Source organism: Myotis nattereri, assembly GCF_964212035.1.
Source record: "Myotis nattereri genome assembly, chromosome: 13".
Taxonomy (NCBI): Eukaryota; Metazoa; Chordata; class Mammalia; order Chiroptera; family Vespertilionidae; genus Myotis; species Myotis nattereri.
This window is the reverse complement of record NC_138088.1, coordinates 38,180,063-38,208,046: the sequence shown is the minus strand read 5'-3', so window position 1 is coordinate 38,208,046 and position 27,984 is coordinate 38,180,063. Positions and strand designations below refer to the sequence as shown.

At 36.3% G+C, this 27,984-nt stretch overlaps 2 protein-coding genes across 16 annotated transcripts in view; one reads left to right on the top strand and one right to left on the bottom strand.

Annotated features, from left to right (window-relative positions):
* Positions 1-20,832, top strand: part of LOC308528632 (protein FRA10AC1) — a 33,026-nt gene extending 12,194 nt beyond the window's left edge. For 8 of the 15 annotated variants that reach the window (XM_081104342.1, XM_081104344.1, XM_081104343.1 and 5 more), the window contains 7 exons: positions 460-505; positions 2,926-3,039; positions 4,124-4,166; positions 6,578-6,696; positions 11,240-11,278; positions 18,045-18,123; positions 20,669-20,832. In XM_081104342.1, coding sequence (XP_080960468.1) covers positions 460-505; positions 2,926-3,039; positions 4,124-4,166; positions 6,578-6,696; positions 11,240-11,278; positions 18,045-18,123; positions 20,669-20,711 — 483 coding nt within the window. In that variant the 3' untranslated portion in view covers positions 20,712-20,832. The remainder of the gene's footprint in view (positions 1-459; positions 506-2,925; positions 3,040-4,123; positions 4,167-6,577; positions 6,697-11,239; positions 11,279-18,044; positions 18,124-20,668) is intronic. The other 7 variants (XR_013996715.1, XR_013996716.1, XR_013996717.1 and 4 more) reach the window with 1 other exon arrangement.
* Positions 20,833-25,928: 5,096 nt separating this feature from the next.
* The window catches only part of PDE6C (phosphodiesterase 6C), a gene marked incomplete at both ends in the record, with an annotated part of 40,023 nt that continues 37,967 nt past the window's right edge, over positions 25,929-27,984 (bottom strand). The window contains one exon of the mRNA XM_081104339.1: positions 25,929-25,990. Coding sequence (XP_080960465.1) covers positions 25,929-25,990 — 62 coding nt within the window. The remainder of the gene's footprint in view (positions 25,991-27,984) is intronic.

Genomic DNA, 27,984 nt, shown 5'->3' with positions numbered 1-27,984 from the left:
GAGCTAAGAAGTAAACCTAAACAGTGTGACTCCAAAAGCTGCACACGTTTGCACTGTAGTATATTGCTTCTTTACTGTACCATAACCTCTTTTTCTGTTTTCTGTTGGTCATAGGAGATATCTATCTATCTATCTATCTATCTATCTATCTATCTATCTATCTATCTATACATCTATACACACACACATAATTAATTCAGATATCTTTTGGCCTGGCATCTATAACTTTTAAAAGTAAAGAAGATTGTTCCTTAATAGATAAATTGGTAATTGTTCAAATGTATTTTTAAGTACCTGGAATCCCATAAGGAGAGAAAAAACTATGATAATGGGAATTAGTTTTATTTTTAGGTTAATAAATATCATTATTTCAATTGTTGGCTCTGGGTTTAGATTTATATATAATTTAAATAATGTTTCAGTTTACTCTGGCATAAATGTAATGTTTTCTCTTGTCAGTTTGGATTTAGGTGGAGAGTAGAAAAAGAAGTAATTTCAGGAAAAGGTAATTCTTTTCTTTAAAATTTTATATTTTAATAAGATAAGGTTATTTTGTTATATTATTGAGTTGATGTCATTGGGTAAGATTATTCCTAATGTATACAGTGAATAATTACCCACAAAAGTAAAATTAAAGAAGGTATACTTATGATGTATTACTAGCAGAGGTCAAAATAATTAATGCTTTAGATTTTTACCTTTAGAATTTTTGCTTTTAGAATATTCAATTGAGGATAAGTAGAAAATGTTTAGAGTTATTTAACTCTAAAGTTAAATATCAACTGGTGAATACTTGACTTTTTCTCTTTGTCAATTTTTGGAATAATGAGTTGGTATTACTGTATTCCAATCAAATCAACATTTTGAAAGTAGAAATTAAGTATCATTTTGAGCCTAATAAAATTTTGGACAGGCTAGTTCTTCTTTTGAGGAGTCACTGAGATTGAGCCCAAATATTTACTCTTACAACAAAAGAACAGACATTTGGTATAGATAGTCAGTAAATGCTTTTTTCATGCATTGTAATCTATTCACAAAATTTTTCTGAATACTTAATATCGCTACACTGTCATGCTATAAAATTCTCTATCGATAATTGCATTTTTAATTCCAATAAAAATTAATGTTAATGCTCTGAAAACTTCAGAGGAGCATTTAGGAAATAATTTTAAATTAATAACTTAAAAAATTTATAACTGAACATAAAGGTTACATTTTAAATGAGTAAACATTTATGCCATCAAGGTGGTTTATATACATCTTCTGTAAATTTGAATGTCTATGACAGGTGTGAAATTGGACATGCAATTAAGTAGTAGGAATTAAGTTTAAAGCTTTTTAAGCTTTTCTTGATATCACATTTTAGTTTATTTTCACCTAAAACAGTGAGATATATTGAAATGTCTATCACATTTAAAAATGTTTGTACTTTCATTGAATAGAATTTTCATATGATGGTAAATAATGCTACTTTTAAAAACCTGATGGACATTCTTGAAATTAAATTAACTGAAGAAAAGATTAGTTGGGAAGGGGAGAGAACGCTTTTGCTATGATTTATAAAGGTACAATTTTTGTTGCTGTTTTAACAATAGAACCATTACTGAACATGTACAGAATAAAGTATTCTTTTGAAAGAAGTAAAAATGCCAATTTAGAAAAGTTATCAGCCTTTTGGATTGATAATTTTCAAAATTCATTTTGATAATTTAATTTTTATGAAAAGTTCAGGTTCCTGCTGGTGCCAATTATTAAGATACAAGTTTTTATTTGTTTGTACAAATAAAAGTTTGATCTTGTTTTTTTTTTTTCTGTCAAAGTTAATAATCTTTGAGTTTCTTTCCGCCCTCCCCTTCTTGGATCATCAGTATTAGTTCTTTTTTGCAGAAGGTTTTAATGTACAATGGATATGATAATGTGGTATTGATTTTAGTGTCAAGTGATTCTAAAATTTAGAGCATTGGATTTGATTACTTATTTTGTCTACTTCATCTCAAAGTGCTAGGATTTTTAAATATGCTTTTAATGCCATTTTATGCTGATACCTAAAATAAATGCCATTATGTTAATACTTAAAAATATCTATTGTAATGATATTATTAAATATTGAAAAGGATTCACCCAGATGTATGTGCATGTACTTTGGAAAATATATTTATTCTTTTAGGGTATTAGTGAGTATATATACTCTTTCAGTATTACCATTTTCCAAAGTATAAGATTCCCTAACAGGGACACTAAAACTCTCTCTGTAAATATAAACAGTCTATCTATTGAGTAAAAGTTCTGTGACTGATTTTTTTAAATCAATTTTTAAAAATTGATTTTAGAGAGAGAAATATTGATCTGTTGCCTGCCACACGCACCCCAACCGGCAATTGAACCCACAACCTCGGTATGCGCCCTGACTGGGAATTGAACCCATAACCTTTTGGTGCATGGGAAGACACTCCAACCAACTGAGCCACACTGGCCATGGCTGTGACTGATTTTTAAAAAATATATATTTTATTGATTTCAGAGAGGAAGGGAGAGGAAGAGAGAGTTAGAAACATCAATGATGGGAGAGAATCATTGATCGCCTGCCTCCTGCACGTCCCCTACTGGGGATTGAGCCCGCAACCCGGGCATGTGCCTTTGACTGGAATCGAACCTGGGACCCTTCAGTCCCCAGGCCAGTGCTCTATCCACTGAGCCAAACCAGCTAGGACTGATTTTTTTTAAAACAGTTCTTTCAGCTTTTTAAATTGATATTTGTATACACATTTGTTGAACATATTATAATTATTGTGGTCAGTTGCTTATTAATGCTTCTTTGTAGAACTAAGAATTTATGTATGTTAAGAGTAAATTTCAGCAATAATACCAGATTACATAGAATATTGTCACAACTATCATAGCTAATAATTACTTCCTTTTTTGCAGGCCAGTTTTTCTGTGGAAATAAATATTGTGATAACAAAGACAACTTAAAGAGTTGGGAAGTTAATTTTGGTTATGTTGAGCATGGTGAAAAGAGAAATGCACTTGTTAAATTAAGTAAGTTGACTCTAGATGATTCATTTCTTCAAAGTTTATCTAATAATTTAGATTTTAAAATGTATGGACTAATTTAAAACTCAATTCAAAATTTTAATGTTTCTTCCTGTAAGTGCCCTTTTTCTCAGAGCTTCCCAAAATCACAGTGTTTGAGCCAAACAATTTTGTATTCTCAGCAATCTGGTGACATTTGGGTGAAACAGTTCTAATGTTAAATGTAATGCCATTGGTAAAGTGAAGACCTCTTCTCATTAACTTGAGAATGTCACCAATGCAGAGTGAAATGCATTGTATCAGAAAAGGCAATGTACAATCTCACATTAGTTGATAGCTATTGTTGTGGTGGGGATAATAATAAATACACTCTCTGTGTCAATAAAGAAAAAGCTTTAGGAAGGCATAATTGTTCTTTATATCAGTCTTAAAAGCTTAGGGTTACACCCCAGAATATAGTAGTTTCTCTTAATATACATGTTTTAGAATCTGTTATTCATTTTTTTTTCCCTCCTAAGCTGGTATTATGTCAGCTTCTCTTCATCATATCAGCAGCCTTCTCTAGGACCTAAATAAGGTGCCTTCAGAGCGTTCTGCCTACTCCAGAAAGAAGTCATAAATTTCCCCATATGCTACCGAATGCATACCAGTACAGACTGGTTTCTGAGTTCCTCCTAGAAGTGCTTGCTCATGAGGAAAGTCAACTAGTCTGAACTGAGGTGAAGACAAAACAAGAGGCCACAATTGTAGAACTTTTTGAACAGCCCTCTTCCATTTGAAAACTCCTAGAGCATTTCACTATTGTTATCAGATATCTTTGATGTGAGATACACATTAATGCTGCCTATTGCTTTTAGAATAAATTGAGGGTGCGTTTTTCTGAAGTAATATTAGAATTTTAATTCCTCAAGCATTCTAATATTATTTTTATTATATATATATAATATGGAAAGAATTGTATTGCTTTTTCAGATTATTTGTTTCCTCTCATCGTAAAGAATATAAGGGAAAATGAGAATTTATGATACTAAAGGTAGAGTAGCAGTGCAGTTATTCACATTCAGCAGTGTGACTTTTTTCCCTTTTTTAGGATTATGCCAAGAATGTTCCTTTAAATTAAATTTTCATCACAGGTAATATTATCTTTTAAAATACTATTTTTAAGGTTTAGTAGTTTTGGACATAGTCACTTATCTGCACCGAATGTTTAAATGTAGATTTGAAGGGGTGATGGTTTAATTAGTTGATTACATAGAATATCGGCATCACTTTATGGCCACATAAACGAGAGAACTGGGATGGAAATTCATGGTGCCTTAATCTAGCCAACCAGTTTTAAATGTGAAGGCTTGTTCAGGATGGTAGATAGATCCTAGAATTTTTAGTTTGGATTCAATGTTCAGATACCATGATATTCTTAGAAACTGTATTATAAAGCAGATCTTCGTAATGTGATTCTTATGTCTCATTTAAACTGTGTTTTAATTGGAGTTTGTCATTCATAGCAAAGGATTATAAACCTCTATGTTAAAATCAGGTTTCTACCGAATGAACTAGAATGTGTCTGCATATTGAGTAGGGGAGGGTTATCAGTTTTCTGCAATGTGCAGTCGATATAAGATCATGGGCTTTGAAATCAGACCCATGTGTATTCCTCTCAGCTACTCCACTTTCTAGTCATCTTCACGAGCATGCTACTTAACCTCTGCAAGACTCAATTTTATCACCTCTAAAAATTAGGATACTAAGGTTATTATGGGGATTACACAAAAGTGCATGTAAAGTGCTTGACACAGTGCCTGGCATATGGTAAGTTAAACATAGTGGAGTCCCTGGCATTGAAGATGTTCAGACAAAATCAGTGTGACCTCTCAGGATTGTGGTGGTCAGGCCTCATGTTCTGAATAACAATTGAAAGTCTAAGAGTAATATTCTACAATTTTATAAAATATCAAAGTTAGCATATTAATTTTAAAATCAGCTATATTATAAATGTGCCCTACCTAATATTTTAGCGATTAAATATTAAAAATAAATATTACATAATATTTTTTTTAAAATAGATTTTTATTGATTTCAGAAAGGAAGGGAGAGAGAGAGAACCGTCAATGATGAAAGAATCACTGATCATCTGCCTCCTGCACGCCCCCTACTGGGGATTGAGCCCGCAACCCGGGCATGTGCCCTTGACTGGAATTGAACCCGGGACCCTTCAGTCCATAAACCAGCGCTCTATTCACTGAGCCAAACCGGCCAGGGCTACATAATTAATTTTTTTTTAATTTTTAAAATTAACAGAATTTTTAGATTACTTGAATAGCCTAAACCAGCCGTGGGCAAACTATGGCCCGTTTGAAATGAATAAAACTAAAAAAAAAAAAGACCGTACCCTTTTATGTAATGATGCTTACTTTGAATTTATATTAGTTCACACAAACACTCCATCCATGCTTTTGTTCCGGCCCTCCGGTCCAGTTTAAGAACCCATTGTGGCCCTCGAGTCAAAAAGTTTGCCCACCCCTGGTAAACCATTATTTTCCCTCAGTATCAATGATACTGAACAATACCAAAGGCTTCTGTTTGACCTTAACTTTCAAACTTAGTTTCAAACTTGCAATGATTCTTATGAGAAGTAAAAAATTATTACTGTCTTAAATAGTATTATATAACATTTGGCATAAGAACCTTAATTTTTGGAAAGTCTAATAAGTTTCTTAAAAGTAATGATCTCCGTTGTCTCTTCATCTTCCTTTCTCTGTCTAAGTTTCAGCATTCTCACCTTTTCCTATAAAATATTGCTTTTTTTCACCAATTAAAATCAATTGCTTGACAACAATGGTACCGATAACCTTGTAAACCTACACTTGATCTTAGCCAAAAGGCCGAGAAGCGATAACCTTGTAAACCTGGCCTCAAAGAAATAAAGCTACAGCAGTTAAAGGATAAATGGTCTAAAGTAGACATATGAGTTAACAATACGTCCTTCCACCCTCATTCTATAATAGTTTTACTAAAGGGTGTGGCAAAAGTAGGTTTACAGTTGTGAGTACATGAAACAGAGTTTATTCTTGTATATTTATTGTTGCATTGTTTTCCATTCAAACAACTGTAAACCTACTTTTGCCCCATTCTGTATATTCTTTAATTCTTAAGAGAATTTTCTGTTTATTGGTTGAACTATCACCAGTGGATTCTTTTTGTTATATTGTTTTTCAAGGTGTAGGTAGATATGAATTATTTGAAGAGAAATGAGAGTTGTAATTTTCTTTTAAATAGCTAAATAGAATATAAAAAGAAGGAAATCAGTAAAACTATGATTTATATTTACTAGGTTTGGATATAGAACTTATAAACAATAATTTTTGTTCCAGAATTTTCAGGCATTATTATCTTACAGAATTGTTCTAAATAATATACTAACCTAAAATACTTACAGTCTCATTTAAGGAAGTACTTTAACTTATTTTTTTTCTCTCATTGGTTTTAATTTTTGTAAAGGTCAGTTGAAAAAGTTAACTTTAATTTTATATTGTTCAACATAAAGGAGAAAAGAAGTTAAGTCCAAAAAAAGGAAGGACAGAATCAAAAAAGATTGTGAAGAGTCACCACATAAAAAATCCAGATTATCTTCTGCAGAAGGGACCTCTAAGAAAAAGGACAAAGGTAAAGGGGAACTAGGATACGATACCTACTCATATTTCTGAAAATGAAGTGTGATCTTCCATAGGTTTCAAATGTAGAATGTAATTGGTGAATACGTTTAGAATTCTGTTTTATAGTTGTTGAAAGGAATCTGATTGGAGAATTTAGATACGAATTTATAGTAACTTACAGGAGTTTCAGGAATAAGATTGGTCTTGATTCATTTTTGGCAGATGGTATAATATTTTGCAAAAAGCCTAATTTTTGGATATGTCACTTAAAAGGCTTGTTACCTTGAGCAAGTTACTGAACTTCTTGAGTTTTGCTTTCTTTATGTAAGTAGGGGTGTTGTTAATATCTAGCCTCTGTACAGCTTGAGCTTATTGTGGAGAATCAAGTAGTCTGAAAGGCACTTTTAACACTTTAAAACAGCAGTCGCCAACCTTTCGGGTCCGCGGACCACCGGTTGGCGACTGCTGCTCCAAAGGTTTCCTTTAACCAGCGGTCGCCAGCCTTTTGGACCCCACGGACCACCAGTGGTCCGCGGACTACCGGTTGGCTACTGCTGCTTTAAAATAATACATAATCTATAAGTCAGTATAAAATTATAACACTATGATTTCAATTATGGTCTGATTTTCTCACTATCTTATGACCTTGAAATGATAGAGATTGATATGTGTCATCAGAATCTAGCATGGTGCTGTGCGCATACACTGAGTAAATAATTATTAAATTCAAATTAATCAATCTGTCACTTCTTCCTCTGCAATCCTTAGGCCAGTGATGGCGAACCTTTTGAACTCGGCGTGTCAGCATTTTGAAAAACCCTAACTTAACTCTGGTGCCGTTTCACATATAGAAATTTTTTGGTATTTGCAATCATAGTAAAACAAAGACTTATATTTTTTATAGTTATTTTATATATTTAAATGCCATTTAACAAAGAAAAATCAACCAAAAAAATGAGTTCGCGTGTCACCTGTGACACGCGTGTCATAGGTTTGCCATCATTGCCTTAGGCTTTCTAAGCCTTCATTTCTTCATGTGTAAAATGGTCATGATAATAGTACCTAGCTCATAGAATTGTTCAGAAGTTGAAATGAGATAATACACATAAGCAGTTTGCTTGGTACTTGCCACATAATTAGCTATTATGAAGGTTACTGCTAATTGCTTTTTCAGTCCCTAATAGAATCAGATTGGCTATAACTTAGAGTATTCAGACTTAAATTAGGTAGATAATGGTAGATTGAGTTAGATTCAGTCTAATGTTAATAAATACTTGAACAGGAGAGGGCTCCCTTGCTTCAGCTGTGAAGATCTTTAGCTAGGTTACATTCTTACATGTATTTTTTTTCTTCTTCTGCTTGCATACTATGCTATATGTAAGCATATGGTATTACCCAGTTTTAGACTTGGTAAAATTGATAGATTGAAAGGAAAATACTATTATTCTATTAATGTATTGAGAAATGGTATTCAAACCAGAATGCCTTTTTGTCTCTATCTTAATCATTAACTTCAAAATAAATGTTAATTAACAAATGTGAAAATATCATTTGAGCTTTTTTTTTTTTTATTATTAGTTAAGGTATTACAAATGTGTCCTCATCCCCCCCATTAACCCCCAACCTCCCCCCCACACACAAACTCATGCTCCCATCCCCCTGTTGTCCATGTCCATTGGTTTGGCTTATATACATGTATACAAGTCCTTCGGTTGATCATTTGAGCTTTTAAAAAATTTTATATACTCTTATGTGCTAGTAAAATATTTGAAAATTTTGTTGCATTCATTACTGTATTATATAATATTGTTGCATTCATATCATAGTATGATACCATGTTAATCACTGCATATTCCCAATTAAAGAAGAACTGATCCCTGTAAAAATTTATTTATTACCTTCAAAACAGGTAATTAGATAACTGGATACTTGGGATCAGAGATGGGTTGCACCATGCATGTGATCTTCCTTATAAATATTTTTTCTTCAGTGTTCCATATTTCAGTAGATGGCAGACATCTCTGTTAATCCAAATAATAATATCAGAAACCTGGGCATTATCCTTGATGCCGCCTTTTTCCCCCCCTTTCATTATTTAAGTTTAACTTGTCACCAAATTCTATCAGCTTTACCTGGGTATATATTTCTCAAGTTCTCTCTACCCTCGTTCAAACTACCATGTTTTCTCATCTAGACTTCTGTTCTGTTTTCATTACTGGTTTCTTTACTGTCTTGACTTCCCACCTTCTCTCCAATCTGTTTGCCATAATGCAACGATATCCTCTTGTTCTTAGGATAACAACCAGAATTCTAGACAAAGCCCAAAGGCTCTAAATAATCCTATATAATAAAAGCCCAATATGCTAAGGGTCCGGTCGTCTGGTCATCCGTTTAACCAATCAAAGCGTAATATGCTAATGATATGCTAAGGCTGCTCAACCGCCCGCTATAATGTGCACTGACCACCAGGGGGCAGACAGTTGACCGGTCAACCAGTCGCTATGATGTGCACTGACCACTGGGGGGCAGATGCTCTGACTGGTAGGTTAGCTTGTTGCTGGGGTCTGGCCGATGGGGACTGAGTGAGAAGGGCTAGACATGCCCTGGTGCCCTCCTGCAGTCCCTGGCTGGCCAACCTCCCACGTCCCTCTCTGGCCCTGATCGTGTACTGGCGGGGTCCCTCGGCCTGGCCTGTGCCCTCTCACAATCCAGAACCCCTCAGGAGATGTCGGAGAGCCAATTTCGACCCAATCCCACAGGCCAGTCTGAGGGACCCCACTGGTGTACGAATTCATGCACTGGGCCTCTAGTCTTATATACAAGGCTTATTTCTCACCACTCTCCACCTCACTTTCATACTTTACTCATAGAGCCATTTCGTTTCTGGAAATTTCAAACTTTTTTAAATTTAGGGACTACATAAACACTATTTCCTCTCTTCCTAAAACTCCCAGTCCCATCTTAATTCATCCTTCAGGTCTAAGCTTAAATGTCACTTTCTCATTTTTTTGGTTGATTTTTCTTTGTTAAATGGCATTTAAATATATAAAATAACTATCAAAAATGGAAGTCTTTGTTTTACTATGGTTGCAAATATCAAAAAATTTCTATATGTGACACGGCACCAGAGTTAAGTTAGGGTTTTTCAAAATGCTGACACACCGAGCTCAAAAGGTTTGCCATCACTGGCATAAGGAATGAGAAAATGAAAGACTTTGAACATTGTTTCAGGCAAGTTCAGGAGAAGAAAACCAAACAGAGTGGAATTGAATTATCTTTTTCTTATCTATTCAGAGTGTCTTTGATAGCAGAGAGTATAGGATATAGTTCTTTCTTTTTTTTTTTTTCAGCTTAGGTGATATAAAGTAGAAAATGACTTTTTAACAACTTAATAGGAAAACCATGTGGTATTCTTTACTATCTTCTTATTGGAACGCTCTGAAACTAGATTGATCTTGATGTGATACTCTCTTGCTAGACCACCTTAATTTGGCCCAAACTTGAATAGCAATTAATAAATGCTTAATATCACAGCTGCATTTAGACTGTTGATACTCCTTCTCAAAACAATCTACTTTTTTGATTTCCTTTCTGTCTTCCTGGCCTCTCCTCATCTTCTTTGACTACAGTTCCTCCTTGTTCTTATCCTTAGATATTGGAATTGCTCAGGCTATTATAGAACTTCCTTCTCTCTCTGTTCCTCCTGTATGATCCCATCTATTCCCATAGCTCAGGTTACTGTTACATAAAATGTTACATAAGTGGATGTTTGGATCAATTGATGGATGGATAATTGAATGGCTAGGTGGCTGGGTGAATGGAAAGGATGTGTAAGAAAGACAGATCAATAGCTTGACTTTGAGGACCAGTCTGCTTTGGCAGGTATGAGCAGAACTTAGGTAGACTGATTGGACAGAAACTTCAGGACCTTACCCCTCCCACCACCACCCCATTCCCAAGCTCAGTTCCTTTGAAAGGCCTTTCCTGACACCCTTCACCCCACTCTTCAGGTAAGGTTAAGTCCCTATTACACATTTCAGTAGCGCTCCTTTGGAAGAACTCACTGGATAGCCATTGTAGAACTGAATATTTTAGTTTTATGACATAATTGTACATGTGATTTTCAATTACTGAGAATTCTCACCTGTATAGGATCTTTGGAAAAGTATTTTGAAAAATGAGTATTTATTTGTAAACAGCTTTCAGATGTTCAACATATGTATAAAGTAGTGGTTCTATTGTAGTGAATCTATGGGGTGTTTTTTTGTTTGTTTTAGTAACATGAGACTGTTTTTATAGGTATTCATTATTTTTTAAGCTTTGTGTTAGATATTCCAGTCCATATGAAGGCATAAACTGTCCCTGCAAAGAACCTAACGTTTTAATTAGGGAGGTAAGTCTAAGGAATAAGGAACATGAAAGATTGGAAGACCATGAGCCGCTTTTCTGTAAGACTATAATGTAAAGACTGTTGGGAAGAATTCTGGTTACAGCTATGACTGTTGCACTACTGCAAGAGGATTCTTAACAAAACAATGCTGTTTCCTTTTCAGGACATTCATCCTCAAAGAAATCAGAAGATTCTATAAACCGTAAGTATTAAGTATTTATTTATTTAATAAAAATATGTAGATTCAAGTTATTTGCAATTTGGGTTTCCCATGAATTATGACCTGCTCTAATGTAAATTAGTTTTTGTTTTTGTACTATGTGAGAAAATCATAGAAAAAGACCATATGTGTATGATTTCTTCCCCAATTTAGAACACTTAAGTTTCTTAATTTAAGTATTAGAGAGCATTGATTTATTTTCTATGAATACAATAGATATACATTTCAGTTTTACATTATGAATTATGAAGGAAGAGAAATGGAGGGATGGGGTTGGAGGTGGATTAAGATTTAAGAAATGTTGCTTATGTTGCACGGGACTGAGTTATCTCTGTCATTTGGTAATTTTGAGTGATCAAATGAAGTTTGTGATTTGTGCATGGAAAGCAAATGGTTGTTAGTTTTTTAGTAAGTCCTATGGTTTTCACAAGATTGGATCAAACCAAATTTATTGAATATTTGCTACAAGTTTTATTATTTTTTTCCCTGCAACATTCCAAAAAGTATTCACAATGACTTACAAAAATATATACAATAGGATTTTTAAAAATTTATCTTTATTGTTGAAAGTGTTAGATGTTCCCATTTTTTCCCCCATTGACCCTCTCCCCCCAGTTTTCATCCCCTCCTCAGGCCTTCACCACAGTATTGTCTGTGTCCATGGGTTATGCATATATATATATAAGTTGATCTCTTCTCACCCCCTGCTTCTCTTCCCTCTGAGAAACTTCACTCTGTTGCTTGCTTCCATGTGTCTGGGTCTGTTCTGTTTGTCAGTTTATTTTGTTCATTAGATTCCACATATAACTGAGTTCATGTGATATTTGTCTTTGACTGGCTTATTTTGCTCAGCATAATACTCTCCAGGTCCATCCATGTTGTCTCAAAGGGTAGGAGGTCCTTCTTTTTTATAACTGCATAGTATTCCACTGTGTATATGTGCCACAACTTTTTTAAAGGTGACATCAGAAAAATGGAAAAATAAGATACTATAGCAAAATAAAGCTAAAATTAATACAGAAAAATTTTTACCAAAAAGTCCTTCATAACTTGAAAGGTAGATCGCGGATTTGTCATTGTTCTTCCTAACAACCAAACCAAAGTAGAAAACCACCAGCAGGATGATTAATTATATCTGATGATAAAGAGAACTCGAAGAACTTTCCAGGCAGAGTTTTGAGAACAGAATCTCCTGTGAGTTCACAAAAGGGGACATCCATTTGTGATATAAAGACAATATCCTTGTATCTCAACTAATACAGTGTTGGATTTCTTAAAGATTTTGCAGTAGGTTTAGGGCCTAACAATATAGTATAAATCAATAGCATGTCTAATCAATTTTTTAATATGTGGATTTATTTTATAGAAGTTCAGAAATTTAAGATTTCTAGGCTTATTTGGAAATGTATAAACTTAAATTTTAATTTTTTTTCTGATTTTAAAGTAATATGTGTTTACTGTGCAAACTCAGGAAAAATTTTAGTAATTACTCCAACTCCCACCATTCAAATGTAAACATGATTAGCATTTTAGTATAATTCTTTTTGTTCAATATGTAATTCTTGGGTAGCTATGTTTTTAAACTGCTGGGCTCTGACGCTTTTTTTTAATGGATTATTTTAGAAAGAGGAAGGGGGGAGAGAAGGAAGGAGAGGAGGGAGAGAAGAAAAGAGAGAGGAGAGGGAGAGAGAAAGAGAGAGAGCCATGTGAGAGAGAAATATCCATCAGCCACCTCTTGAAACTTGGGGATATGCCCTGACCAGGAATAAAACCTGCCACCTCCTGTTGTATGGGACAACGCTCCAACCAACTGAGCCACACCATCCAGGGCTAGTGTAATTCTTAAGGAGAATTTTTAAGTGTTTAATAGTCAAATTTTGCACTGAGAAAAATAGCAAAATAGGAATTTAGTTTAAGAGATTGGGTGTTAAAAATTTAATGAAAAGGGAGTTATCAGTGGAGGCATTCCTAAATAACACCAATTTTGATTTCAGTATATTTGAAGTGTTTAAATAACTAAAATTTTCTTCCTCCCAATGTGAATACAAATTTATCAGCAGTTCCTTCTAAATTGGGTAATGTATAGTGACAGTTTCTAGAACATAGTCAGGCATGAGACTCAGACATGCTATCTGGGATGATGTAAATATCTATGTTTTTAAAAATCACACAGGTTAAAATGGGAAATTTTATTTTGGTTTTTACCCATCTCCATAAGTGCATTGCAGTGAGAAGTGTGAAGGCCTATTTAATGAAGAAAAAACATTGTCCTTTTCCAATTCCAATTTTTCATTATTAAAAGGTCTTGACTTACTTATTTTCATTCTTTCATTTACTCTTCCTTTTCCCTCCCACTGTTCTCTCTCTAGCCCTCTTGACCCTCCCCCATTTCCCAGAAATAGCCTTAAGTTTCTTTATCTCTGAAGTAGGACAAACTTCTAGTTGTAGAGAGAGAATATTGTGAAGAATCTGTAGCTTAGTTTGGTTCTTGAAGAAACAGATTATCCACCTCAAGGTGACCTGGCTGTCCATTTGGTAACCAGAAAGCCATTTACCACATTGAGTAAGAGACATGTACCTCATTATGTATGGTGTGCCAAACCCAGATGTCTTCTCATGTGGTCAGTGATCCATCTTAGATGGTTTGGCAATTTCAGAACTCAAGTTTGAAACTCATTTACATTTAAATAATATTCAGCTACTCTTTTACTCCCATTTGACAGGGATTACTAAAACCAAATCCATGAAGAAAAAACCAATTTCTGTGGGTGAAACGAATTTTAACTTGCATTTGGTGATTGTCTACTTCGTCAGTTACAATGGCAAGTGGTTTAGTTACGTTATCTCATTTAGTATTAATAATGGGCATTTAATATCCCATTTTGCAAACTAGAGAACTGAAACCCAGAGAATTTACAGGCATATTTCAGAAATATTGCATATTTGGTTTCAGACTACCACAATAAAGCAAATATTGCAATAAAGCAAGTTGTAATCTTTTTGCTGGTGGAGAGTCTTGCCTTCTGTTTGTAAAATAATGCAACATCTGTGAAGCACAATAAAGCAAAGCACAATAAAATGAGGTATGCCTGTATATAAATTGCCTATGATCAGGTAGTTGGGATTAAACACAGGTTTACAAGTTTTTTATCATTAATAACTGTTTTATCAGTGAGTCAAATGTAAGTCCACTCTGCGCATTTTGGCAGATACATTATGCAAGTCCACATTAAATGATATGCTCTGTCTGTGTTTCATTCCTATCTGTAAAAATGGGTATAAAGAGACTTTGTTGGATTATCATCAGTCTAATGAGATAAAATATGGATAAATCATGTGTCTGATACAAATTAAGTCCTTGATAACCTGTAGCTATAATTGTTGTTATAACAAGATAAAACTGCACATTAAACAGATTCTCTATTTGGTCTCTAAAATTGGTCAGATCAAAAATGAAGTCTGTAAAGTCTGATCTACTGATTTGTCGTCATAATTGGAGGCTTGCCACTTCTGCTGTAGGCCAAGGTATTTAGGTATCATATAATATCCAGAAAAATCAAGATGATAGACCTGCTTTTATTATTCAAAGCAAGTAGGGAAAATTGTATGCAGTTTGCATCACATTCTAAAGGGAACATTGAAAACTTAAAGCAGGCCAAGACTAAAACAACCACAGTGTTGACACAAATTGAAATTGTGTCTTAGGAAGGTTGAAGGAACTGTGGATGTTTAGCTTGGAGAAATATGAAAAGATTGGAGGGAAGGGGTAAGGAAGTAGATATGGAAACTAGATATTTGCAAGACCACTACTATGTGGGAGACTTATTTTTGGTGTGTTGGGGAAAGGGGAGAATCACACACACACACACACACACACACACCCATCCCCATATCTTTCCTAAGTTCTTAATGGCTGGAGTAACAGTAAAATTGATATAAGATTAGAATATATGCACATAGGAGGTCATAATACGATGTTCAGATTATAAAATGAGGTTCAAAGAAATGATCAAACCAGGTACCTTTTATGAGTTTTAGACAAAGAAACAATACATTTGTAAAGAAATTGACCGGACAAAAGGAAAAAAAACGAACAGTACTCATTAGAAGTTTGGGTAGTCATTAATGAAGAAGCTAAACAAGATTTGGGATTGGATGTAAATTAGAAAAGAGGGGACAAGATTCGTTTACACAGATTCTTTGGCTCTGGGTTCTTTAATTCTAAGAAGGGAATTCTTGGCCTCCAGGTGCAGAGAGGGTACCTTTCACATGTGAGATTTATCTCCTGCTTTTAGGAACAGATGGCTCAGTGTTCTTTCACTGCAGTTTCCTAAGTAACTTTAACTCAAAGTAATCAATATGGCCTTGTAAGATAACTTGGGGCGGCCTGCCTTGGATCCTAATGAATGACTGGTTGGCAGAACTAGAGCCCATGGATAAAAATTGCCCTAGGACAGAGTTTAGCCTTAATTTAAGGAAGAAATTGTCAATTAGAACCATCTGAAGACAAGAATGGAGGATTGTGCTGCTTCAGGAAATAGTGAGGTGTTCAAGTGTAAATTGGTCAGCCACTGTTGCAGTAAGTGACTCATTCCATTGGTAAGGGTTGGATTAAAGACCTCCATGATCTACTTCCAACACAGAGTCAATGACTTAAATTCTGATCTCCACTTGCCATTAGCTTTGCTTAGATTTCACACTGATGCAAGAGTTTCATTTTGGCTCTAACCGGTTTGGCTCAGTGGATAGAGCGTGGGCCTACAGACTGAAGGGTCCCAGGTTCGATTCCGGTCAAGGGCATTTATCTTGGTTGTGGGCACATCCCCAGTAGGGGGTGTGCAGGAGGCAGCTGATTGATGTTTCTCTCTCATAAATGTTTCTAACTCTCTATCCCTCTCCCTTCCTCTCTGTAAAATATCAATAAAATATATATTTTTTTAAAAAGAGTTTCATTTTGTATTGCCCACTGTACAAATTGTTATTTCTTTAGCAACACTCTTTCCATCTCTGGTAGGTTGTAGCAGTTATCATAGGAATCAGTTTAATTAAAAATAATAAAGATAATTCTCTTTTAAAATTATGACAAAATAGATATTTTTCAAAATCAGTCACCCTATACTAGTCAACTAAAAATGATCAAATATTTAAAAATGTATTATAGGGCAATAAAATTATATGCCACAAAGTAACTACAGTAATAATTAATTCTTCTCTAAATATCACCATTAGTTTAAAAAAAAAATTGACACAAATTTGGCCTGTCAGTATAGAATGTAAATACAGAATGTCCTTTAGTTAAACACCACAAAAATAAAACTACTGATTTGCCACAGTGGTTCTAGCCTTTTACCTGTTGAACTTTGATTCTTGAATCAACATGTGTATCTGAACTTTGTTCCTAACTGAATCCGTTCTGGCACACATCCTAACAAAAAATGGATCAAAAAGGGGGTGGGTACATTTCTAATGATCTACATACAAAGGTGATAACATTATAAAGCCTCTGGAACAAGATTGCCACTCAGTAACAACCAGTGTCCCAAACTGAATATGCGAGAAGAATCAAGTCTTAGTTTTATGGCTAGAAAAAAGAAAAAAACAACAACCAAACACAGACAAAAATACAGAAAAACTAATTAGGCTGAATCAAGTTATTACTACGATGTAACCCTGTTAATGATGTAAGAGAACAAATTCTACAATGCCTTTAAAAGTGGACAGCTACTAGTAATTTAAAAGGCCTTACAACCACTTGCTCTCATATTCCTTCTAAAGAGTATTTCCCAGATTCCAGATTTCCTACACCAGTTTTCTGATACCAGACAAGAGGTCACTGGTTTGATTCCCAGTGGAATCAGGCTTGATCCCTAGTAGGGGATGTGCAGGAGGCAGACAATTGATGATGTTCCTCTCTCACCGATGTTTCTATCTCTTTATCGCTTTCCCTTCCTCTCTCTCTAAGGAAAAAAAAAGAAAGAAAAAATCAATAAAAATACATTTAAAAATTTGATATACTAGACATTTTCCCATGGTAATACATATAGATATGGTAAGGTCTTTTTAGCAGCTGTATAGTATCTATTAAACCAATCTTTAATTGGTGGGGATTTAGGTTGTTCACTTTTGTTGTTATCATGTAATGAACATCTTTGTACATATATTTAAGGTGCTTATTTTAAGTAAATAAATTCCTAAAAGCATCATTGCTGGTCAAAAGGTTATGTATATTCTAAACTAATCTGTATTACCAGATTTTCCTTAAGAGAAAGTTTACAGAATTTTTACTCCTAAGAAATAACGTATGAGAATTCCTGTTTCTTCACTGAAATAGGCCTCTCCTCCTTAGTGTACTTTCTACAAAAATCTTAATTTACATGTCTTATGTATGATCAAAAAAAAAAAAAGAAACTAAATTAAAGACAACCACGTATAGTGCAAGGGATAGTTCCCTTATAAGAGTTAATATTGTAATTACTACTTTAACTCAGTCTAACTTAGAAAAGTTTTCCATGAGACTTTAAATCCTTGGTCTTTTTGCCAAGACTCTTTGGTATAGCTCAGGTTATTTATTTATTTTTAGAAAGAATTTATTGGTCTGGAAGAGTGAAGTAAATTTCCAGAGAGCCATAAAAATTGAAGCTAAACTACAGTTAAATCTGAAGTTAATTTAATTGCATTGGTGGGTATTTCAAAATGTGTTTTAAATATAATACTTATATTTTTTTAAAAATCTCTTTTAAATGAACAGGAAACTCTGATGAGGAAGAAAGTACCTCGGAATCTGAACTTTGGAAGGGCCCACTACCAGAAACCGATGAAAAATCACAGTAAGTTCTAATATTAATAGATAATGCACACCTTTACATCAGTTTGGGAAGCTCATGAATGTCTGTTTAATGCCAAGGACCACTTAGCCTGGTAAGATCAGAGTTTATACCCAGCCATTGTTTGGAGCCGTGAACCAACTTGTTCAGCTTCCTCTTAGTAAGTCTTTCCTCAGCTCTAATAGATGATGACCTCTGGTTTCTGCTTAGATTCCGTCAGAGAAGCATTGTTTACTAGCTTCTAGAGCAGTCTGCCAATGATATTTTGATTATCGTAAACTTGTACTTGAAGACATATACAAGTGTAATGTTTACTTGCCAACGACTTTTGCCCCAAAGACAGGAGCTGTCCATATACGGGATAGAATGTTATCAATTCTTTTCATCTACTGGGATGTTCACCACTTGAACTTTATCTGTTAAAAGAGGATAAAATGATACCTATTGCATAGAGTTTATTAAAGTTTGATGAAATAAAGAATGTAAAGCTTTTACAATACCTACAAATGTAATAACTGCTCAATAAATTTTAGTCTCACGTGTGGTCATTATACATCACATTATTAAAAAGTTGTTGCTATAAATAAAATATTGCTATATTAATGTCGCGTAAGACTCCCTCCACGTCCTGCGTGGAGTAGGGTTCGGTATCTGAAAGAGGGGCTGCACACAAATGAGAGAAAAATGACACGAGATAATTTTGAAATATTGGGGGACCAGGCGGGCAAGTCCGGAAGGACTTCCACCGATGTTCAGGCCGCTCCAATCTTTTACTGATCTGGAGTCGCCCTTAGGGTAAGGAGGTTTCAATGACACACAGATCAGCAGACAATTTCCAGGAATAGACAGAGTATCTGATTAGCTCATCAGTAGACAATTTCCAGGAATAGGCAGAGTATCTGATCAACAATAATCAACAAGGATCTACACAAGTATCTAAGGAATTAAGTGAACTAAGGTGGGGATGATGCTTCAACTACCGTTACCTAAATTAACTGGGTGGTTCCTAGAGTAACTGGGGGTTGCACAGTCCTGACCTTTGCTAGGACTTCAGAGGTTACTCGCTTTTGGGGGTCTCTGTCTAAACTCAGCTAGTGAGGACAATGAATGGACTCCGGCATGTTAAATTATTGGCTAAACTTTCAACTGTATAACTTCCCCTTGAATAGCTTTACAGCTGAAAATAACAGAATAGGTTTTAGAGTTAACTCACCTTTTTAGACAATAAAGACACTTGATTAAATCCTAAGAAGGCTTTTATAATCCAGAACTCTTTGTGACTTTATAAAAGTTGACATTGATCAAGTACTGAACATCTGAGTACACCCAGAGATTCAGCTAATTTTACTTATTTACGTTCTTACTATAATTTTTAAAATTCTGCATTTTTCTGCCATGCTAGGGGAAAAGGACAGTAGCATGGGGAATACCAAGTTGCAGATAATTCTTAAATCAACTTTATCTGATTCTGTCATTTTTTTTCAATTTTGACATAGTTGTGAGGACTTTATGAAGTCACAGTTATTTAAAACCAAATGTTAGAGTCTTATTGTGAATCTCTGATCTAAAAAGAACATTTTCTAAAGAGACTGGTACACCGAATTTGACTATTCAGCTTGATTCCCCATTCCCAGAAGGAAGAAAAGCAACTTTGTATACATTTAATCCTTCAGCAACTCTATGAGGAAATGTAATGTTCTTTATCTTACAGAAAAGTAAACTGAGCTCAGAGAAGTTAACTAACTTGCTCCCGCAGCTAATAAGTGACAAAGCTTTGGCTTAAACACTGTCTGACTTGAAACCTGTACCATTTCCACAGTACTGCTCTGGCTCCTAGCATTAATATTTATTTAGTACTTTACGATTTTTATAGTATTTAAACACATTAAAATATAATTAATATCTCAGAGTTCTATTCTTTGTTTTAGACATAATCTGCTACATTTACTATTTTACTCTTTTTTTAGTTAGAAAAACTTGAAGTTTAAAATTATTTTCCCTAATGCTAGGAGTAAGACTTATGTATTTCTTTAAAATAGTTTACTTTTCATTCATTTATTTTTTTTAAATGTATCTTTATTGTTGAAAGTATTATAGATATTACCCTTTTCCCCCCTATTGACTCCCTCCTCCCTGCTCCCACTCCTTCCCCAGGCCTTCACTGCACTATTGTCTGTGTCCATGGGTTATCTATACATCATTCATTTCTTGATGACAATATAATTTAATATGAGAATGAAAGAGAAGTTATGAAGTGAACCAAAAAAGTAAAGAGAAGAAATGACATAAGTATTTCAAAGTAAAATCTTAGGCAATAAATACATTGAAGGAGATGTGCTAACATATAAAATATTTGAATTTCAGTCAATCTGGGTATAATTTGGGTTGTTCTAGAAGCTAAGAATTATTTAATGGATGAATCATGAAATATATTGACATGTAGAAAAATCAGCAAGTATGTTGAATTAAAATATTTTTATTAATCTATGTCACCTAGTAATATTTTTTCTGTTTATTTTAAACAATTTGTATCCTTTTTTTAAAATAGGGAAGAAGAATTTGATGAATATTTTCAAGATTTATTTCTGTGAAATGGAAGAAAGAAGCCTACATTCCTTAATGTAAAAATATATTTTGAGACTTTTCTGAAATGTTTTATCTGCAAGTTGCAGTTTGAGTGGTTTGTCTTTGGAAATAAAAATTCAGCCTCAAGACGTCAGATGCTTTGGAAGTTCGTTAGTGCTATTGGAGACCCTTTCCCCATCCTTTGAATATCTCTTGAGTTACTTATCTACAGCTCTTTCATCATAAGCTCCTAGAGCAGTGATGGCAAACCTCTGACACGTGAACTCATTTTTTGCTAAATTTTTCTTTGTTAAATGGCATTTAAATATATAAAATAAATACCAAAAATATAAGTCTTTGTTTTACTATGGTTGCAAATATCAAAAAATTTCTATATGTGACACAGCACCAGAGTTAAGTTAGGGTTTCTCAAAATGTTGACACGCCGAGCTCAAAAGGTTCGCCATCACTGTCCTAGAGGATGGAGCTAGTACACTGTACAGATTCCACTGTTCCTCACAAAAATCATTAAGTAGGTTAAGTATATCTTCAACTTCTTTACTTTCATTTGATACACTGGCATCCCTCTTTTGAGCACCTGTTTAACATTACTACCTATTTCTAGCTGCCTCTTTTTCCCCCCTTACCTTTCTGTTGCTTCCTTCTCACCTCTACCACTGAAGGGAGTTAGTTATAATCAAGTTTGATTTTTCAGTGTGTGTAATTTATTATAAAGCAAATACCATAGAGAACCAAATAATGTCCCAGTAGTCTGATACAGAGGATGTGTTCACAAAAGTTGACTCCAACAGAGCTTACACAATAAAATAATTTAACTAAATAATACAGTGTGCATAAGATAGGGCTTGTCTTAGATATAGTCATGCAAGTATGGGTATACTTTATGCACAGATTTATTCTAAAATGTAACTTCTTAACTCGGGGTCCACACCTGCGAGAGTAATTGGTTGTGTTTCCAGAGAGCTAAGCACTCCTAGAATCTGTAAACTTCAGTGTCTATGTATTTTTGGAAGGAAGGCTCCATAGTTTTCATCAAATTTTCAAAAGTATTTATTGATTAAAAAAAAATAAAGACCCACTTTTATAAAGAGCAAAGGGGTGGATAGAGAGGAGAAGATGCATGATTTGATTAATAAGAGTGAGGACATTTGGTATTGCAAGTATGGTCAATGGACAACTTCATTTGTAAGTTTAGACATTATATATAATCACATCTAATTCATTTATACATAACTAGAGGCCCAGTGCATGAATTCGTGCATGGGTGGTGTCCCTCTGGGTGGCCTGCGGGGATCGGGCCAAAACCCACATTCCAATGCTGCCTGCAGCTCCTACCTGCCGCTCCCGCTCATGCCAGCCCCACTGTGCCTGCTGTGGGTTCCTGTCCAATCAGTCCCGATTGGGAGAGGCTCGCACCACCGCAGCAGCACTCGCCAGCCGTGAACCCTGTGTCTGGTGTCCTCCTAAAGGGAGTGGCCTGCAGGACTGGGCCGAAACCAGCTCTCCAAAATCCCCCAAAGGGTCCTGGATTGCGAGATGGAGCAGGCTAGGCTGAGGGACACCACTAGTGCACAATTGGGGCCAGGGAGGGACCACAGGAGGGCTCCAGGGTGTGTCCAGCCCTTCTTGCTCAGCCCTGATCGGCCAGACCCCAGCAGCAAGCTAACCTATCTGTTGGAGTGTCTGCTCCTGGTGGTCAGTGCACATCATAGCAAGTGGTTGAGTGGCCTTAGCATACCATTAGCATATTATGCTTTGATTGGTTGAACAGTTGATGTGTCATTGAACGACTGGACACTTAGCATATTAGGCTTTTATTATATAGGACTAGAGGCCCGGTGCACAAAAATTTGTGCACTCGGTGGGGAGGGATGTCCCTCAGCCCGGCCTGTGCCCTCTCATAGTCTGGGGCCCCTCAGGGGATGACCACGTGTTGGCTTAGGCCCGCTCCCCGGGGGATTGGGCCTAAGCTGGCAGTCAGACATCCCTTTGGCAGCCCGGCAGCCCTCGGGGGATGTCCACTTGCCAGTGGGGAGCAGGCCTAAACTGCAGTCGGACATCCTTAGTGCTGCTGAGGAGGCAGGAGAGGCTCCCACCACCACCGCTGTACTGGTAGCCATCAACCTGGCTTGTGGCTGAGCAGAGTTCCTCTCATGTGAGAGCGCCCTGACCACCAGAGAGCAACTCCTGCATTGAGCATCTGCCCCCTGGTGGTCAGTGTGTGTCATAGTGACCAGTCATTCCCAGTCCTTCGGCTGTTAGGGCCAGTTTGCATATTACCCTTTTACTATATAGGATAGAGGTCTGGTGCATGGGTGGGGGCCAACTGGTTTGCCCTGAAGGGTGTCCCGGATCAGGGTGGGGGTCCCGCTTGGGTGCCTGGCCGGCCTGGGTGAGGGGATGATGGCTGTTTGCAGCTGGTCATACCCCCTTCAGGGTGGGGGTCCCCAGTGGGGTGCCTGGCCAGTCTGGGTGAGGTGATGATGGCTGTTTGCAGCTGGTCACACCCCCTTCAGGGTGGGGGTCCCTAGTGGGGTGCCTGGCCAGCCTGGATGAGGGGATGATGGCTATTTTCAGCTGGTCACACCCCCTTCAGGGTGGGGGTCCACACTGGGGTGCCTGGCCAGTCTGGGTGAGGGGCTGAGGGCCATTTTCAGGCTGGCGGGTGACTGAAGCTCCCAACCTCTCCTTTTTTTCTTTTTTCTTTTTTTATTCTGGGATTTATTTACCTTCTATGGCTGTCACTGGAACTGAGAGCCGGCTTTATCTCTGAGGCTCAGCTCCAGCTCTGAGACCTTGACGGCTGAAAGCAGGTATCTGGTTTGTTTGGGTTCTATAATTGAAACACTGTTGCAACTCCAGCTTGGCCGGCTGGCTGAAAGCATGGGGTTTGTTTAGCTTCTATATTTGCAACATTGTTTCTTAGACTGCAGCTCAGAGGCCGGCAGCAACAGGCGAGGAACCTTCGCTTCCTCCTTCACTGGAGCAAGCAAGCCTCCTGTTCGCTTCAGCTGCATGGCTGCCGGCCGCCATCTTGGTTGGCAGTTAATTTGCATATCTCGCTGATTAGCCAATGGGAAGGGTAGCGAAGTTACAGTTAATTACCATGTTCTCTATTATTAGATAGGATGGTAAATCATGGGAGTCATATTTTTAAGGAGTCTTTGAAAAGGCCTCAAGATGATGAGTTTAAATATTGATTCTCCCATAGACCTATTTCAAATTTGACTATAATGCAGTCAGTGGTGTGCAGTGAGCCATTGGTTTGGGATATGAAATGTACTTACTTATACTTACTCTTAAGTGAAGTTCCTACTTTTGCAGACCTTAAGAGGTGGCACATTTCTTCCCCACAGTTCACTTTCTAGTGAATGAGGAAGGAAAGTTGTTTGAGCTGACTGATATTTTTGGGTCTAAAATTACATAAAGCTAAAGAATAATTTTTTTAATGCAGCCTCTAAAATAACCCTAGAAGTGGAATTTCAAAATTATTTTAAGCAATAGAAATAAGATGTATAGTACCACTTACCCACTTAAATAGAAAACACTTATTTGATTGTAGATATTGAGTTTTTTCTTCCTCAAAATATTAACTTACAGGCACTCCTCATTTATAAACCTGAGTGATGAGATTTATTAAAAATACTCGTATTTACTGAACACCTACCTTAACACTGGGCACTTCTCTAGGTGCCTGTGTAGCATTATGAACAAAACAGCCTAAAATGGACAAAAACTTACATCTCATGGACCTTACATTCTTATGTGAGAGTAGCAGTCAAAATTCTAAGTACCTATCTTATAAAAATATAACAAATGGTGAGTTATTTCTTGGCTGCTTAAAATTAATATCTCCTGTTTAACAAAATATTAGAGGCTTGATCATCAATTCATTTATAATTCAATTCAATTCAATTATAATTTAGATATCTTTTGATTAAAAATCTGTGGTGTAATTATTATTATTTGGTCTGTTTTTTAATTCAGTCTATGGTTATAGATAAGTAAAGGAAGAAATGCTAAGTTTTTCTAATGTTCTGACATGCACCATGTACTAGAAGTAGTGGATTGTCCTTAGCATCTCTGGACAAGTACATAGAATCAATATATAGGTCTAATAATCATTTTTAAAAGTAACCTCTCTCGACGTCCTTCCCAATGGCTTTGATAGTAAAAGTGTCACATAATCAAATTACATTCTTCTGAATAATGCATAATATTTATCAGCTGGTTTAATTTGCATTAGGTTTATCCAGGTAATGTCTTATAAATAGATAATTCTTTCAATGAGAACACTAGATCAGAACATAAAATATTCTTAGTTACACATAAAATAAAAAATTTCAGACTTGTGGAGAGGGATGGGCATAGGATAAGACATAGTTTATAAGCTGCCAAAAGTGGAGTGGGCTTTACCATTCCATTATCAAGGGTAAAATGTAGAGGAAAGAGATGACAAGAAGCTCAGATTAAATAACCTTTGACTCATTTTGTTTTCTATATAGTATTTATATACATTATACATTTTTTTGCTGTATATACTCTTACAATAAGACATGTTGATTAGGTATTTTTAGTTCAGGAAGGGATTTGAGTATAAATCACGATTATTAATGCTATGTGCTGAATTGTGTCTTCCCCCCTCCCCCCCACCACAAAGGCATGTTGAAATAGAAATGCCCAGTACCTCAATGTACTGTATTTGGAGATAGGGTGTGTAAAGAGGTAATTAAGGTAATATGAGGTCATATAAGTGAGCCCTAATCCAATGCAACTGTGTGCTTATGAGAGATTAGGATACAGAAACACAGGAGGAAGACCATGTAAAGACACAGGGAGAGGCTGGCCATCTACAAACCTAGGAGAAACCAACCCTGCCAACATCTAGAACTTGGACCTCTAGCCTCCAGAACTGTGAGAAAATAAATTCCTGTTGTTTAAGTCACCCAGTCTGTGATATTTTGTTATGGTAGCCCTAGCAGATGCGTACAATTAATAACTTTTAAAAAGCACTCATTCTCATCTTATTTTGCACTTTTGTAGAACTTTATTTTATCCTCCGTGTGTTTTTCCCTGATAGTCACAAGAGGAGCTTTACTGAAGCCCCTCCTACTGTGTTACTTGATGGTTTGCTGAATGAAATTTGCTGAAGTTCTTTTGAATGTTTTCTCTTTTTCTTCAAGAGTAGAAATAATATTTGAAATGTAGAACAAGGGATCATACTACAACATTAGGCATGTTTTGGACTTTTTGTCATCAACACCATCTCCTGAATCTTCTGTAGCTAGTAAAAAGGAGAAAAGCAGTATTATTGGGAGTGTGGATACATAGTGTTTTTATTCTAACACTCTAATGATGTTAGTATTAACTTTATGGCTTAATTAGTTTTAGCTTACAGCAAATACTAAAGGCTTGACTATTTAAAAACTTAAATACATATTCAGAATTAGTCCACTTAAAAATAGAATCTAATAAAGAATTAGCCAATTATAACATCTGTTTCTTAAGAGAACCACTGAAGTACACAATCTGGGAATCTGAGTTGTTGCTTTGGGCTAGGCACAAAGCTTGTTGCCTGGAAATACAAAATAATGTTCCTAGTTCACAGAAACTTGTCACTGTAATAGGAAAAAGGTGCAGCAGTGATTTTTATGCACATAAAGTAGAGAAGATCCACATCCTATATAGTAAAAGGGTAATATGCAAATTGACCCTAACAGCAGAGCGACTGGAATGACTGGTCACTATGACACACACTGACCACCAGGGGGCAGATGCTTAATGCAGGAGCTGCCCCCTGGTGGTCAGTGTTCTCCCACAGGGGGAGCTCTGCTCAGCCACAAGCCAGACTGAAGGCTGCCAGTACAGCGGTGGTGGTGGGAGCCTCTCCCGCCTCCTCAGCAGTTCTAAGGCTGTCCCACTGCAGTTAGGCCTGCTCCCCACTGGCAAGTGGACACCCCCCAACGGCTCCCGGGCTGCCAGAGGGATGTCTGACTGCCAGCTTAGGCCCAATTCCCTGGGGAGCAGGCCTAAGCCAGCAGGTGATCATCCCCTGAGGGGTCCCAGACTGCGAGAGTGCACAGGCTGGGCTGAGGGACCCCCCCGAGTGCACAAATTTTTGTGCACTGGGCCTCTAGTTCAATATACTGAATACAAATAAATAGCTAGATAGCTAGCTAGCTAGCTAGATATATAAATAAATAAAAATGCCACGAGCCACTTAAAGGACCAGATACCCTATTACCCTATTTATTATAAAATTGAACGAAAGATTAAATTTTATTGTACTAAGAAATATCACTTGCTCAGTAAGATTACCACTTTTGATATCTTTTTGTAGTGCAAATTAGATATTATGGCTTTCCTATTTAAATCCCTTTAATGACTTCCCCTAGCTCTTCTGGAGGACACATTCTTAGTAAGGCCTTCAAGGCAACACAACCTGGCAGGGCTGCCTGCATTACCAGCCTCTGATACTTTGCCCTGGTTACTGTCTAGTCTCCTTAAGTTCTCCAGTTGCACCAAGCTTATTGCCACTTCAAAGCCTTTGTACATATTCTCTTCTTTCTCTCCTTTCTGAACCCCACCTCTCTTTGCTTAGCCAGAGTTCAGAGTTTAGCATAAGCATCCTTCCTCAGGTACACACCTCATGCTTCCTCTGATAGTTAGATAACCAAGCACTCACTTATTTTAACATCTAGCTCCCCCATCTGTGAGATAAGGGCTCAGTGTCTCCCCAGGGCCTGCCTAACACAGGGCCTTGTACTGAATAAGTGCATAAGTGGATATCAAGGAGTCAGAAATCCTATTTTTATTCTGTTGAAGGATATCCTTAGCCTCTTCAGCAAAAGACTTTCTCCCTCTTTAAAGTCTTTAAAATACTCTTAAACACAATAGAACGCTCTAAAAGGACTGTTGTATCTTCTGTTTTGCAAGACCTTTCCAGATAGAGATGAATTCTTTGTTAAACAATAAGAATTTCTTACAAACTTTTTGAGTGCTGAACTCTCAAAAAAAAAAAATCTCATCGTATTCACATTCCACTTTAGAGATGACATTTTGAGACATCTGATGAGGTAATAATTGATCCTGAGTGTCTTACAGAGGTTTTCTGAAGAAAGTCTAACAAAGTGATTTTAAGAGTAGAGATTTCATTAGGAAAAATAGCCGTGGAGACATTTGAGGCGCAGGCAGGCTAAGTCTTGGAGTACCTGTTGACACCTCACTCAGCTGGCCAACTTTGCTTTACATGTAGGGCTACCTGGAGATCTGTAAAAC